General features: G+C 33.8%; 2 protein-coding genes across 3 annotated transcripts in view; one reads left to right on the top strand and one right to left on the bottom strand.

Annotated features, from left to right (window-relative positions):
- Positions 1 to 11102, bottom strand: part of LOC126883908 (lysM and putative peptidoglycan-binding domain-containing protein 3) — a 43882-nt gene extending 32780 nt beyond the window's left edge. The window contains exons 1-2 of the mRNA XM_050649622.1: positions 10974 to 11102; positions 10738 to 10912 (exon numbers count right to left, since the gene is read on the bottom strand). Of these exons, the coding sequence (XP_050505579.1) occupies positions 10738 to 10912; positions 10974 to 10993 (195 nt within the window). The 5' untranslated portion in view covers positions 10994 to 11102. The remainder of the gene's footprint in view (positions 1 to 10737; positions 10913 to 10973) is intronic.
- The window catches only part of LOC126883907 (ribosome-binding protein 1-like), a 189862-nt gene continuing 180221 nt past the window's right edge, over positions 5682 to 15322 (top strand). For both annotated transcript variants that reach the window (XM_050649612.1, XM_050649609.1), the window contains exon 1: positions 5682 to 5805. The gene's annotated coding sequence lies outside the window, so the exon portion shown is untranslated. The remainder of the gene's footprint in view (positions 5806 to 15322) is intronic.

The raw sequence follows: 15322 nt of genomic DNA, 5'->3' as shown, positions 1-15322 counted from the left end.
TTTTCTACAAACATAATTACAGGACAATATCTACAAAAACTTTTACTTGAACGTGACTGACATTCCATTTTTATATTTTTTTGACATTACATCAAAATTGTCTATACGGTCAATATGAACTGCAGTGCCTTAAAAATATTTTAAAGCACTAGTGCCTTAAAGTAGCATTTTTAACGCTCGTATGGAGTGCTAAAAATTTCATTTTTAACACGGTTGTAGAAAAAAATTTTTGATATCAAAAATAAATTGGTAGGGCAAACTGGAGCAGTCTTATGACGGCGTTGCTGTGATGTGTGGTGAATTGGATGGTCTCCAGGCAAAAGTTAAAACTATTGCATCACAAGATTTATTTACTCACTATAATATGATGCGCATATAATGAATTTAGCTTTGCATGTTACGTGTAAAAAAATAAAGAATATCGTCTTTTCTTGCCAGTTTAGCTCACGGATTACTGCTTTAGAACAAATTTGTTTCGAAAAAACAGCGAACAGTTTGTCAGACGCGATGAAATTTTAAATCTCGGTTAGTTTTATCTAAGCAGATTATCTCTAGTAGTTTTAGTATCTGTAGCAGATTTTCGTGAACAGCTTTTGAAAGTTTTTGATTTTATTATCGAAGGCGACGATTTTGAAAGCGGCGATACCTCGATCCGTGAAGCAATCGGTTTGAGAACTTTATTAAATGATTACTCTTTTAATATTCTTTTAAATATTTTTAAGACAGAGTTGGCCCAAGATATTCATTGTTGTTCAAAATCAGTCAACTGACATTATTAATTCCAAAAATAGAATACGAAAGCTGGTGCAAAATCTTAGAGATTTCCGTAATGATAGTAGTTTCCAATATATACGCAGTGACGTTTTGGATTCGCTTGATATTTCCGAACCATCCCAAAAAAGACACCGACATGATACATATCTCGAAAAACGAGTAGGTATATCTTGAAATTTTGGATACCTACTATTATATGCAAATAGATACTTGTTTTTCGAATTTTGAAGATTTGCAAATTTTTGACCTCTTTTACGATTCAAAATTTAAAAGTTCCCTTTGCCAAAGAATTTCCAAGATATTTATTATTACAAGTTAGGTACTTAAAAATTATGCCGATCCAAATATTTTCAGAAAGTGGGATAAGTTACAAAATATGTATGTATAACTCTATGTAGTAAGTACTGCAATTCATTACAACAAACTGTTCATCAATTTTCTTATTACCACCAATTTCTGCCTCAAATAAACGGGATTTATCTTGTCTCAAAAGAATCAACACGTATTGTCGAAACACCATGAAACAAGAGAGAATGAGAGTACATCAAATAAAAAAAAAACAAAAAACAACAAAATCTCCTATGATGATTTAAGCCTTTTAGTTTGATGGTATACCTATATGAGGAGACAAAAAAACCTTGCCGACCCTGTCTCCAAGGCCACGAGCCGCCACTGATGTTCAGGATATCTACAAGTTTCTTTGCGCAAAGATCCCTAGATTCACAGATATTTAATAGAAAACACCTTCCCAATTGCACGAAAATTCATCATCATCAGTAGCTCGACAACCCTTTTTGGGTCCTGGCTTGTTCTAGGATTTTCCGCCATTCTGTTCTGTTCCTTGCTTTGTTCTTCTAGTGGGGAATCTCAAGTGTTTTCAGATCTTGTTCCACTTGTTCCATGTATCTAAGTTTGGGTCTTCCCTTTGACCTTCTCCCTACAGGTGTTTGCCTCATTATATGTTTTGGTGTTTCGGTCTCCAACATCCGTTCAACATGGCCCATCCAGCGCAGATGTCCGATCTTTATGGATGTTATGACGTCGGGTTCGTTGTATGCTGAGTATAATTCAAAATTATATCTTCTGTGCCATACGTCATTTTCTTTCACCCCCTTATATATGTGTCTAAGGATTTTTTGTTCAAACGTACCTAATAAGCTCTTATCGCTTTTCGACAGTGTCCATGTCTCTGGTCCCCTGCACGAAAATTATCCCTATTAAAATACATAATTTGCTTAAAACAAGTTTTTATCAAAACGTAACCGTTTATTTTTATTTTGTTTTACACCATACTCTGTATTAGAGTACACAATGATAACGATTCAGATGGGTAAACTGAGACGCGTTGGTGGAATATTTTCCTAAGTGTCGCCCGTTTGGTATTTCCATACCTGGGTAAACAGATAAACATTTCAAATTTTTATTTCTGTCTTAAAAGTCTTAAAAATAAGCAAGGGACAAGGGCCAGACAAGCCAAGTCGTAAAATTAATTACTCTGCAGCAGCCCTTGGTTAGAGAAACGAATCACATACTTCAGGCTTAATTATTAATGAACCCTCAAGTAATTTTTGAATAGGCATATTTCTATACAGTGTGGCAAAGCCAAATGGAATAAATTCATTATTTTGTAAACCGGCGACTTTAAGAGGCTACACTAGCGCGCCATCAAAACAGAAAACGCGTTCTAAGATTGCGGCTTTAATTTGGAATATTTTGTCGAGATATTTGGCACACATATTCGTAATATAATAAAAAATAGCGGTACAGAGCAACATTTCAGAAATATGTTAGCATGTGGAAATTACTCTATAACTAAATAAAATATTAAAAAAAGAGCCTGTACCGCCATTAAGAAGAACAAAAAAATACACTTTCTTCAAATAAACATCCATGCCTAGATTTTGTGTCATATTGGAACTGCTAAAATTTTGTATCTCTAAAAAGAAATCGAACATATTATAACTAAATAACTGATTAGACAACATAGAGAAATAGTCACTGTCATTTTCACAAACCTGCGTCAGATTTCTAAGTGTAATATGGTTCTTTTCATGAGCATTTTTCAGTGCGTCACAGTTTTTCGATTTCTCTCTAACGCATTAAATTGTATGTGACAGAAAAAACGCACGTCGCTGATTACATTTCGTCGGTGAGATTTATAACATTTAATCTAGTTGTCAATAGATGGCGCTAATAATATAATATTAAATAATATTATATTATTCTATATAAAAAAAATTAATCTGTACAAAAAGACTAAGTTTTCACTCTAATGGCATATAAAACAACATAATGCTATTCTACACCCCACCAGAATGAAAACAATGGGAACCTTCTCTGGTTACACCTCCGAGGCTTCTACAATTTGCAAGCCATACGGATGCTGAGACTAAGGAAGATGAGGGAATTCTACAATTTACAATTCACGTCCCATCTGCTCAGCGCGGTAAAGTTCCAACGAGAATGGTTCCCTTCATACTCCACACAGAGTAAATGTAAATCAAAAATGAATAACCATTTTCAATTTCGTTGCAAAACGAAAACACAGCCGAACCATATTCTAGTCAATCAGAGAGTGCCGCAAGCACCCCTACCGGTTTCGAAACTTATTAGTCTCTCATCAGGAGGCACATATGCTGCTCTCTCTGATCCAACCAAAACAAACCCCAGCGTGCAGTCCCGGATTGCAACGAACTAAATGGCATAGATGCCCTAGCGGCAACTGCTAGCAAAAAGACTAAGTTTTCACTTTAATTGTAAATTGTAGAATTCCCTCATCTTCCTTAGTCTCAGCATCCGTATGGCTTGCAAATTGTAGAAAGAGGTGTCACCAGAGAAGGTTCCCATTGTTTTCATTCTGGTGGGGTGTAGAATAGCATTATGTTGTTTTATATGCCATTAGAGTGAAAACTTAGTCTTTATGCTAGCAGTTGCCACTAGGGCATCTATGCCATTTCGTTCGTTGCAATCCGGGACTGCACGCTGGGGTTTGTTTTGGTTGGATCAGGGAGAGCAGCATATGTGCCTCCTGATGAGAAACTAATAAGTTTCGAAACCGGTAGGGGTGCTTGCGGCACTCTATGATTGGACTAGAATATGGTTCGGCTGTGTTTTCGTTTTGCAACGAAATTGAAAATGGTTATTCATTTTTGATTTACATTTACTCTGTGTGGAGTATGAAGGGAACCATTCTCGTTGGAACTTTACCGCGCTGAGCAGATGGGACGTGAATTGTAAATTGTAGAATTCCCTCATCCTCCTTAGTCTCAGCATCCGTATGGCTTGCAAATTGTAGAAGCCTCGGAGGTGTAACCAGAGAAGGTTCCAATTGTTTTCATTCTGGTGGAGTGTAGAATAGCATTATGTTGTTTTATATGCCATTAGAGTGAAAACTTAGTCTTTTTGCTAGCAGTTGCCGCTAGGGCATCTATGCCATTTCGTTCGTTGCCATCCGGGACTGCACGCTGGGGTTTGTTTTGGTTGGATCAGGGAGAACAGCATATGTACCTCCTGATGAGAGACTAATAAGTTTCGAAACCGGTAGGGGTGCTTGCGGCACTCTATGATTGGACTAGAATATGGTTCGGCTGTGTTTTCGTTTTGCAACGAAATTGAAAATGGTTATTCATTTTTGATTTACATTTACTCTGTGTGGAGTATGAAGGGAACCATTCTCGTTGGAACTTTACCGCGCTGAGCAGATGGGACGTGAATTGTAAATTGTAGAATTCCCTCATCCTCCTTAGTCTCAGCATCCGTATGGCTTGCAAATTGTAGAAGCCTCGGAGGTGTAACCATAGAAGGTTCCAATTGTTTTCATTCTGGTGGAGTGTAGAATAGCATTATGTTGTTTTATATGCCATTAGAGTGAAAACTTAGTCTTTTTGCTAGCAGTTGCCGCTAGGGCATCTATGCCATTTCGTTCGTTGCCATCCGGGACTGCACGCTGGGGTTTGTTTTGGTTGGATCAGGGAGAACAGCATATGTACCTCCTGATGAGAGACTAATAAGTTTCGAAACCGGTAGGAGTGCTTGCGGCACTCTCTGATTGGACTAGAATATGGTTCGGCTGTGTTTTCGTTTTGCAACGAAATTGAAAATGGTTATTCATTTTTGATTTACATTTACTCTGTGTGGAGTATGAAGAGAACCATTCTCGTTGGAACTTTACCGCGCTGAGCAGATGGGACGTGAATTGTAAATTGTAGAATTCCCTCATCCTCCTTAGTCTCAGCATCCGTATGGCTTGCAAATTGTAGCAGCTTCGAAGGTGTAACCAGAGAAGGTTCCCATTGTTTTCATTCTGGTGGGGTGTAGAATAGCATTATGTTGTTTTATATGCCATTAGAGTGAAAACTTAGTCTTTTTGCTAGCAGTTGCCGCTAGGGCATCTATGCCATTTCGTTCGTTGCAATCCGGGACTGCACGCTGGGGTTTGTTTTGGTTGGATCAGGGAGAGCAGCATATGTGCCTCCTGATGAGAGACTAATAAGTTTCGAAACCGGTAGGGGTGCTTGCGGCACTCTCTGATTGGACTAGAATATGGTTCGGCTGTGTTTTCGTTTTGCAACAAAATTGAAAATGGTTATTCATTTTTAATCTGTAGGTACAATTTATAAGACTATACAAATCAAAGAAAATACCATTTTATAAATGCAATAAACAAAATTGATTTGTTTTTATACCAAATTGCAAATAAAATGTGACAACTGTCAGATTTAACTAAAATGTCATGTTAGAATAAATGTCATAAATGTGTATTTATCACGGACTAACCTTTTTTTCTATCATTTGTGACGCACTGAAAAATGCTCATGAAAAGAACCATAGCACGATTCTCTTATCTGTTCTGTTATCTGTATCGATATCTGTTCAGTGCAGTTGTGTATTATTTTAAGAATTCGTTAGTGCTGATACATAGGGAAGTAGTGTTTATTTTATGATTAATTTATTATGTTTTTGCGTAATAGAACTAAGTTGTTGGACTATTTAAAAAATTAGATTATTGTTAATTGTGCGTTCTACTTATAGGTAAGTATATTTACGTAAAAATATTTCGAATTCTAATGCGAGTATATAAAGTTTTAGGTGGATTTTTTATTCTAAAAATATTTATCAATAGTTTAAAAAAATGGGAAAATTTCATTTAAAGTTCTATTTAAAAAAAGCTTGAAACTAGTTAGAGTGCTTTTGGTGCTCTATGAACTAAATAAAATAAGACGGCTCTTGTTTTGCTTCACAACGAAATGATTATTTATTATTGTTTTATTATTGTTTCGTGCAAATACCCATGTTAACATATAAATATTTATTTACCAATAATACCATTGTTTTCTATTACAGTGGAACCCCAATAAGTCGGCCCCCGATAACCCGGAAGTCCGGCTAACCCGGACCGATTTTCATCAGATAAACATTTTGGTTTTCAATATTTTGTATTTTTCAATTTAATTGTGGCTTATTTCCAATCAAAATAGTTAATTATCAGACAAACCTTTCAACAATAAAAATGTATGTAATATAATATTTGAGAGATAATGTGTACTTATGTGTGTAATTTGAACTATACGATATTAAAAATGACTCATAGCACACGCCGCAGAAACAACAGCCACGTGTCTGTAGTATCTATTCCTTTTTATTTCAAACTGTCAGCATTGTTTAGGAAAGACTATTTAAAAAATTCTTTTATAAACAATGGTCTTTAGTATTGTGTGTCTTGTATTGTTCGCTTCCATTTGCTTACGTTTGGGTTTGGTGTTTTTTTTTAGTAATTTTAATGAGTAGGCAGGTACTGTGCATATTTATAAATATATTTCATGTTATTTCAATTCTAACGGAGTTTATCTGTAAGTATACCGTATTTTATTAATTTTTACCATATTCTCCGGCTATCTCGGATTTTCGATTACCCGGATCGGTCGCGGTCCCGATTAATCCGAGTTATCGAGGTTCCACTGTACTTCCATTTAGATCACCTATGAGTTAGGTATTATCAAAATATTGATATTAGATAATGTCAAATATTGCCAGTGTTGCCAAAGTTTCACAGAACTTTCGAAAAAGGGTATGATACTATATGCTAAAGTTATATTGATGATGCGCTACTGTAGGCTCTTAAGAAAAAATCCCGAAACAGGCCGATTTTTATTTTTAAATTATGATTTTTTGGCATATATATCATCCTAGTGACTTCATCCATCTCAGTGTGAAAACGTAATAGACGATTTTTTTAAATGAGAATAGGGGTCATGTGCTAGCTCATTTAAAAGTTTATTCAATTCTCTATTCACTAATATAAACATTAACATAATTATTTATACAGAATTGACACAAAAAGAAGAATGTGTGTTTATTTAATTCAAAATACATTTTACTGCTCTCAATAACCAGACAAAAAAATGTTTATTTCACAAACACTGATTTTCGCATAAATTAAATGTTCAAATTACCAACAGGCAGGTGTGTGGCAGCTTGAACATTGAATTTAATCGAAAAGCAATATTTCTCAAATAATCATTTTTTTCTGTTTTCTGACCAGAGCCTATTTTACTTCAAATCGGGCCCGAGGCACTACGCAATTTTCAGGCCCCTAAGTATAATTTAATAATAATAACTTTTTCAAAAGTATCACTTTAAAAGAAATATAGTTCACCAGAAATTTAAATTCTTATTAACAATAAATAAAATTTATATTTAAACAATTAAACATTGTTTAGTTGTTTAAATATAAATTGTTAAACATGAGTAAAAATTGAATAGGTATAGAGTACATTATTGGTACATTATAGATAACAATAAAACTTGACTAACATGCTAATTAATGAAATTATTCAGCAGATCGCTCGTGTTGAATAACTGTCCTAAATTGATATCTTCTCAGTCATTATACCCATCGGTAGTTAGAAGAACAATTTTCGTGGAAAACAATTAACAAACATGACAATAAACACGGATACATTTAGAACTGTACACTAACCACTCGCGAAGAATTTTTCCCCATTAGCTTTCGTTTTATAAAAAATCGCACTTTGCCAATTATTTCAATATTTTGATTCGGTCGATTATTTATAAAATATTGTCGAAATTCCAGATGTTTTGGATAATCCCCTATATCGCTAGGAAAAGAATTACTGACATTGTCGTTTTCTATAGACGACAGAGATGCACTTGTGCTAGGTGAAGTCACTTGAAAATCAACAGTGGAGTCATCATTTTCTTTGATTGCAACTCACCGTTCATCACATAATTTATTTCTACTATCACTAGTTATCACAGATTCATCAGAAACAAGATGGGAAGACGAACTTCCTTGTTGTGCACTGTTGTGGGGTGTAAAAAATGATAATATTGTATTTTTTCGTGCCTGCCGTTCCTGTTCTTTTAATTTTTGCTTTTTTTGTTTTTCACTGACACCTAAATGTTTGCAACTCATGATAATAATGAAACGATTAGGTAAGAAAAATAAATGTTTAAAGAAATTCAATAAAACGATTAATGATTAATAAATAGATTAGTTGAACTTAAGAAGCACGGGACTGAAAACTAATACAAGCAGCAAGACCTTATTTTTGCAGAAATCGACATCAAACTAAATATTAAATTTAGTACATTTTGAATAAATACAATGCGTAGTATATTTATACTTAAAAAATAATAGTGAAGATACCTCTTGTTAATTCTACCTCTTGCTAGTCCTTTGGAGTAGTGTCTAACAATTTTGTTTATTTTTATTGATGTAGGCAAGCCAATCTACTCTTATTGTTATCATTTATCATTTCCTGTTCATAAAATCAAAGAATTTTGAAAATTTATTTTGTCCCTTCAATAATTTTTTTGTGATTTTTCCGGGCCCCATTAAAATGCGGGCCCGAGGCAGGTGCCTCACGGGCCTAGTGGTAAAATAGGCCCTGTTTCTGACAGGAGTAAAATGTGTTTTGAATTAAATTACATACATTCTTCTTCTTGTGTAGGTAAATTAATTTAAATAAAATTTGGACATCCTGTATAAACAATTATGTTAATGCTTATATTACTGAATAAAGAATTGAATAACCTTTTAAATGAGCTGTCACACGACCCCTATTCTTATTTAATAAAATCATTGATTACGTCATCACACCTAGATGGATGTCACTAGTAGGATATACCTAGATGTCAAAAAATCATAATTTAAAATAAATAATTAAAAATAAAAATTGACCTGTTTCGGGATTTTTCCTTAACACATTCACGGTCATGACTGCATATGAAGTCACTTTCTCCACAAGAAGACTTGCCTACATCTGAAGCGTGTCCGCGAATGTGTTAAAGTTGCTGGTTTACAAAATAATGGATTTATTCCATTTGGCTCTGCCACACTATGTATAAATATCCGTATGTATTATTAAGCCTTTATTGATGACTTGACATGGAACAGTCAATTACCTCTGCAAAATGTAAAGGCTCTTGAAAATATTTTATGTGATCCAGAGACAAATGAACAAGATACAGTAACATTGTAGTTTAAGATTTATATGATAAAATTAACAATTTTGTACCCTATATTTCCCCTGAAATATACACACTAAATGTCATCTATTAATCAATAACGTCATCTATGATCTATTTCATAATTTAGTAATTGTCATACGAATTGCAAATATTAACATACCGTGTGACAGTAGTTAGTGGGGAAAGAAGCTTTTCGTAACTTAAAATAATAAAAAATTCTCTATGATCCACAATGGAGCAAAACAGGCTTTCAGGCATATCACTGGTACCTGTGATTAAGGTGATTCCTAATACATTTCCAGGGAAAATAATAACTATTTGATAAGTATTGGCGATTACAATTTTTTTTATATGGGTGTCCACGAAGATTGTGACTCCCAAAATATTTATAATGAAAAGATTTAGTTCATAATAGATGCCGACAAAAACAATTATTTCCCTTTCTGTTTCTGTTTCTGCCGACGAAAACAATTATTTCTGAGAACTTTTTACTAATTATAATTTTCGTCGACCCACAAACAGAAAGGTTTTGCGCCGATACTCCTCAAAAAATAAATTTTTTCGCTAACACTTTATTAGGGATTATAATTTTCACAATCATATAATCGAAAATAATATTTTTCGCGGAGTTCATTGAAATTTAGATGTGTATCACATTGTTTAAACATTTTTTTGTAGATGTGCAAACACATTTGCTGCATATATTTTTTTAAGTACTTCTCCCAGATGCTGAATCCACACTAACAGTTGGAATGTAAGTAAACACATTTAGCTCATCGGCAACAACCACACTGGAGTGGGAAATCGAATATCACTGAGGAGCAACATGCACACCGAAAGTTTTAAATAAACTCTGTATGCTTCTTAGAATTTTGTTTTTTTTTTGTTCCACTAGAACCCTCCAGTGGACGGCCGAAATAAAATTATATTGGGTGTGTTCAGACGACCACAGCGGCTGGACAGCTGAGTCAGCGATAGCTGTCAGACAACACCGCTGGAAGTCAGCCGCTGAGAGATTTACTAAGCTTTCCCTATTAGCGCTGGATAAAACCATTAAGGTAATTTGTGCTGACAGTCAGCCGCTGCGGTCGTCCGAACGCACCCAATGTATTTCCATATGGGTGCAGCAGTCAGCTGGAGGATTAAAGTAAAATTATTTTAACTGTCTGTGAACATTGAGGGCGGCCAAATTACCCTCGCACCCAGGCGGTGCAGTTCCTAAGATGCCTTACGAACGGTCCAGAACGAACAAGGAAAGTAACATTCAAAGAAAGGATTTTAAGAATAATTGTATCTTTCTAAACCCAAATGAAACATTTAAATACCGATACTTTTCTAATAACTGTACTGTCTAATATATCCCTACACTCCCTCATTCGATTAAAATGAGGATGTTTGAGTTTGTTTCAGTATGTTACATTTTGCCTATACAATTTGTAATTTTACATTTATATTAATATTCATAGTTACCGGACAATGATATTTGATGGCTAGTGACTGTAAAGTATCTCCCTCTTCAATAACTTTTTCTACTGTTGGAAATTCTATCCTCTGTGGCTTATTTCTAATAAACAATTCCGTTTCTTCTCCATCACTATCACTGTCTTTGTGTTTTAATAATTTGTATGATTCTTCTTGTCGATTTCTAAAATAAACCGAAAAGCATTAGAAAATTGATTCTACAGTATTTAAAAGGATTTTCTTACTTTTGTCTCAATTTAATCATATTTGTAAAAGTATTTTTATTTTTGACGTTTTACTTTTTGAGGTTACAGATGTGAAGTACGTGTCTGTAATGTCAACAATTACACGTCTGTCTGTCAACTTCAGTGAACCACCATAAAAAACCAAAAAGAACGAAAAATAGGGCTTTTCATCGATTGTCATTTGTTTCGAGCTTCTGTCATGTGTCACATAATATTAATATAACTACGCCATACGTCTTTGGTTTGTATCATTGGTATATAGCAATAACGTATGACGTAGATATATTAAAATTATGTGACACATGACAGAAGCTCGAAACAAATGACTGTGAATGAAAAGCCCTATGTATCAGTGTGAGTCTAGCAGATCAAAGGATAATTCATAGGCGGGCGCAATTATTTATCACGGGTTTAATTTGTACTTTTGTCAAAAAAATTGCTTTTCTTCGATGACATCAAGATGATAGAAAAACACAGATAAAATATAAATCGTTATTTGTAACTGGTGAAGAATAATAATAATTAAAAACTTAAAGATTAACCTGGAGGCATCATTCTTTTAATTTGGCATAAGCTAGGTTCAATAATAGAGAGATATTGCAAATTTAACACAGCCTACATTGCACTATTTACACCGCGCTATTTTGACAGAATTGACATTTCTCAGACGTTTCATAAATGCAGATATTGCTCAACATTTTGGTTGCGGTATTTTACGGCTCAATTAATATTAGTTGTTTATCTAATTTGTACTCAAAATCCAGAATTTAATTTAGATGGAAGAAAGGTTTGTATTTTCTTCCAAATATCGAGCAAGAGAAACAAATGATCCTTGAATGTTCTTATAAATAAAAGATTTTCCTGTTGCATTCTTCATGTTTTCCTGAACTAACGTCCAATTTTCTGGAGAAGTCAATGGATTTTGACATAAAACTTGTTTTAATAAACACAAATCGTCATCAGATGTAAATCTAATTCGTTTGCTACTGTCTGAGGTACCCATTTTAGCAAATTATTACAAATAAATTTGGTTTAAATGAAAGATAAACAACAAACATAACCTGAAAACAAAATAGCGCAACGAATACCGCACAGCGTAACGACTCCTTTAATAACGGCAGGCCGTATTTCCAATAACGCAGCGTAAGCCAGATATCACATCTGCGCATGCTCTACTGTCAAAATAACGCGTGCTGTAATACAGCAAGTGCAAAAAAGACTCAGCAATATCTCTCTAATTATCAATTCTTGGATAATCACTTTTAAAAAAAAAAAGGTTAAAAAACTTAGTTAATATTAAACTAAGACCATTGGCATGGTACAGTTGATTTGGCAATCAGATTATAGTGTAACGTACTGTGAAGTGTGTGTTTGGAGTGAATTTCTAAAGTTCTTGTTACTTAGTAAAGTCGACTTCACTGTCCTTACAAAGAGACGCTAATTATATCTGTATCAGAATGAGTAGCCAGCACACAAGGATAGACATTATTCTTGTTTATTAATTTTTAATAACTGAAACATTTCCCACCAGCTGGGATTCGAACTTACAACCTTTTGGATTGAAAGGTGGGCTCTCTTACCACTGAGCCACAGCGAGTGGGTAAATAAAATATTAAATTTTAATTTTGTAGGAAATACTTAGTTTCTGAACTAATTTTACCCTAACCAACACATAGTGTCTCAATTTTAAACTAACGAGATTTAGAATCTTCATCCAAATCAAAGTTTATTTTATTTATAGGTATAACGTAAAAATGTATAAAAGCGAATAATTTCCCTAGAGTTGTCTTCGATGTCTTCTCGAGGGGACTCTTCCTGTTTCTGCCTCCAGGATCTATTGTTACGTTATATGAGGCACTTAGAGCAACAGTGGCCTAATCCACAACCCACAATTATACCAAAATATTTTATTACATTAAAGTTATCCCTTATTTAAGTATTTTCAGATGCAGAGTGGCTCAAGCAATGGTTGTTACATTACTTCCATCTATCGTTTGCAATCTCGTACTGGTCTGGTCTTAAAGTCTTGTCCCTTACCTACTCTATCACATATCAGTTAAAATCAGTAGATCCACTGAAAAATCAGTAGACCTGGTAACCCTGATCATTATAAGCATTAACCCGTTAAAGCTCCTCCCATTTTTGTGACGTCAGACTTGGGCTGTCTGAAATACTCTGAAATGAAAACGTATATTTTAACGTCATTAATCTTACGTATTTAAAATCACCTACAAAAGACGTTTATACGACGTAATGTTCAAACACGTGTATATATTCAACCAAAAGCTGACGTTTCCTCGACGTTATTGACGTCACTTGGTTGCCTGGGATCTGAATTTGAATCTTTGTATCTGTAGTATGTGTGGTCCAAATTATATGCTTCTACCGTTAAATGCACAGTAATACTTATTAGGGAACGGATTTATATGCGATCAATTTTGATGAAATATGCGCATATATATGCGGTAAAAAATTACGAAATATGCGCAAGATATGCACAAAAATTAAAAAATGCGCATTTCGAGAAACCACAAATTTTCTGTTCTATTCTATTCTAGGGGGTTCTTTTATAGGGGGGGCAATCCTATTTATTAACTTTCAAATAAAATCATTATTTTTTATAATTTGCAATTTATTCACAGTTTTTACAAAAACTGCTACCGATAGTTACCTATTTAAAATAAAACAACAATATCACTATATATTATATCTTCGATTATAATTCACTACAATGTGTTTTTCCAAATTCTTTACGAGGAAACATTTTCTTTAGTCAGATAGAATATTTTTATAACTTGAAAAACTCCTTTCAACATCAACAGAAGTAATTGGGGCGTATTTTAAATAACTTGTTAATTTCCGTTAGAAAATCGTAAAACCGCTGTCAAACTATGGTTAAAGGTGTAAATTATCTTAACAATAGGGGATTTAAAAGAATCACCAGAATTATAGGTACCTACTAAATATAATAAAAGTAAATAAAATTCGGATTTTCCGGTAAACCATCCTTCATCACTTAACATCCTATGTACAATCATTTTATAACGGCGTACTATAAGCACTATAAGTACTTTGTGTAAAGATTGGGTATTTTCTAAGAAAAAATGAAAGGCAATGGATGAGCCGTCTCTCTTCAGGTAGTTCTCGAATTAATAGATACGACGCCCTGTGCGGGGAAATATTTTGTGTCGAATTAAAAAATTTAAAAAAATTTTTGGACTTAAATGTTTTTAAATAGTCACAAAATATGCATGTTTCTTTAAAAATATACAAAATGTAGTAAAGTTCTCAAATATGCGAAATATGCATGCAATATGCATTTAGCATAAAATCCGCTCCCTAATACTTATATTATTATTTGCACGAATCTGCCCCGTATATGTACCTGCATGTGAAGATACGTTATGCATTTTTATTGAATGGTAATTAATATAACTAAAGAGTTCAAAACAATTCCTAAAAAATATTTTTACGCTCTTTTTAACGCCGGTATTTCCTTTTTGAAAAGTTAATATATACAGGATGAAAGAATTGAAAAAATAAACAACATATTTTTACAAAAAAATCAGGAAAAACCCAACTTCTGGTAAACCGACTCTTCCGGGTCAAGAGCTCGATCTTATACATCAAAAAAAGAACCTATATCCCAAATTTGGTTGAAATCGGAATTTTCGTTCAAAAGGTATCGTGGTATTAGTCACATATGTATAGTTGCCATTTTGAATGGCCGCCTTTTTTGTAAAAGGCAAAATCTGAGATGGCCTCGTATCTAAATTTGAACCTTTATATGTGTAGTATATGTGGTCAAAATTATACGCTTCTACCATTAAATGCACGATAATTTTTATAATATTTGCCCGAATCTGCCGCATATAGGTACATGTGAAGATAAGTTATGCATTTATTACATGGTAATTAACATAACTAAAAATCAATGCTGGTATTACCTTTTTAAAAAATTTATATATACAGGGTGAAAGATATGAAAAAAAAACAACATATTTTTACATATACAATCAGGAAAAACATAACTTTTGGTAAACCGATTCTTCCGTTTCAGGAGCTCGATTTTATACGTCAAAAAAAGAACCCATATACCAGACTTTTCGTTTAAAAGTTATCGTGCTATTAGTCACATATGTATCGTCGTCATTTTGAATGCCCGCCATTTTTGTAAAAGGCAAGATCTGAGATGGTCTCGTATCTAAATTGAACCTTTATATGTGTAGTATATGTGGTTCAAATTATGTGTTTCTATCATTAAATGCACAATTCTTATAATATTTGCACGAATCTGCCGCACTATACCTACCAACTCAAATATAGTCAGTTCTGTGCATCTTTCTCTA

The sequence above is a fragment of the Diabrotica virgifera genome, chromosome 4 (genome assembly GCF_917563875.1).
Source record: "Diabrotica virgifera virgifera chromosome 4, PGI_DIABVI_V3a".
Taxonomy (NCBI): Eukaryota; Metazoa; Arthropoda; class Insecta; order Coleoptera; family Chrysomelidae; genus Diabrotica; species Diabrotica virgifera.
Note: the sequence above shows the minus strand (reverse complement) of the source record. Positions and strands in the feature narration are given on the sequence as shown.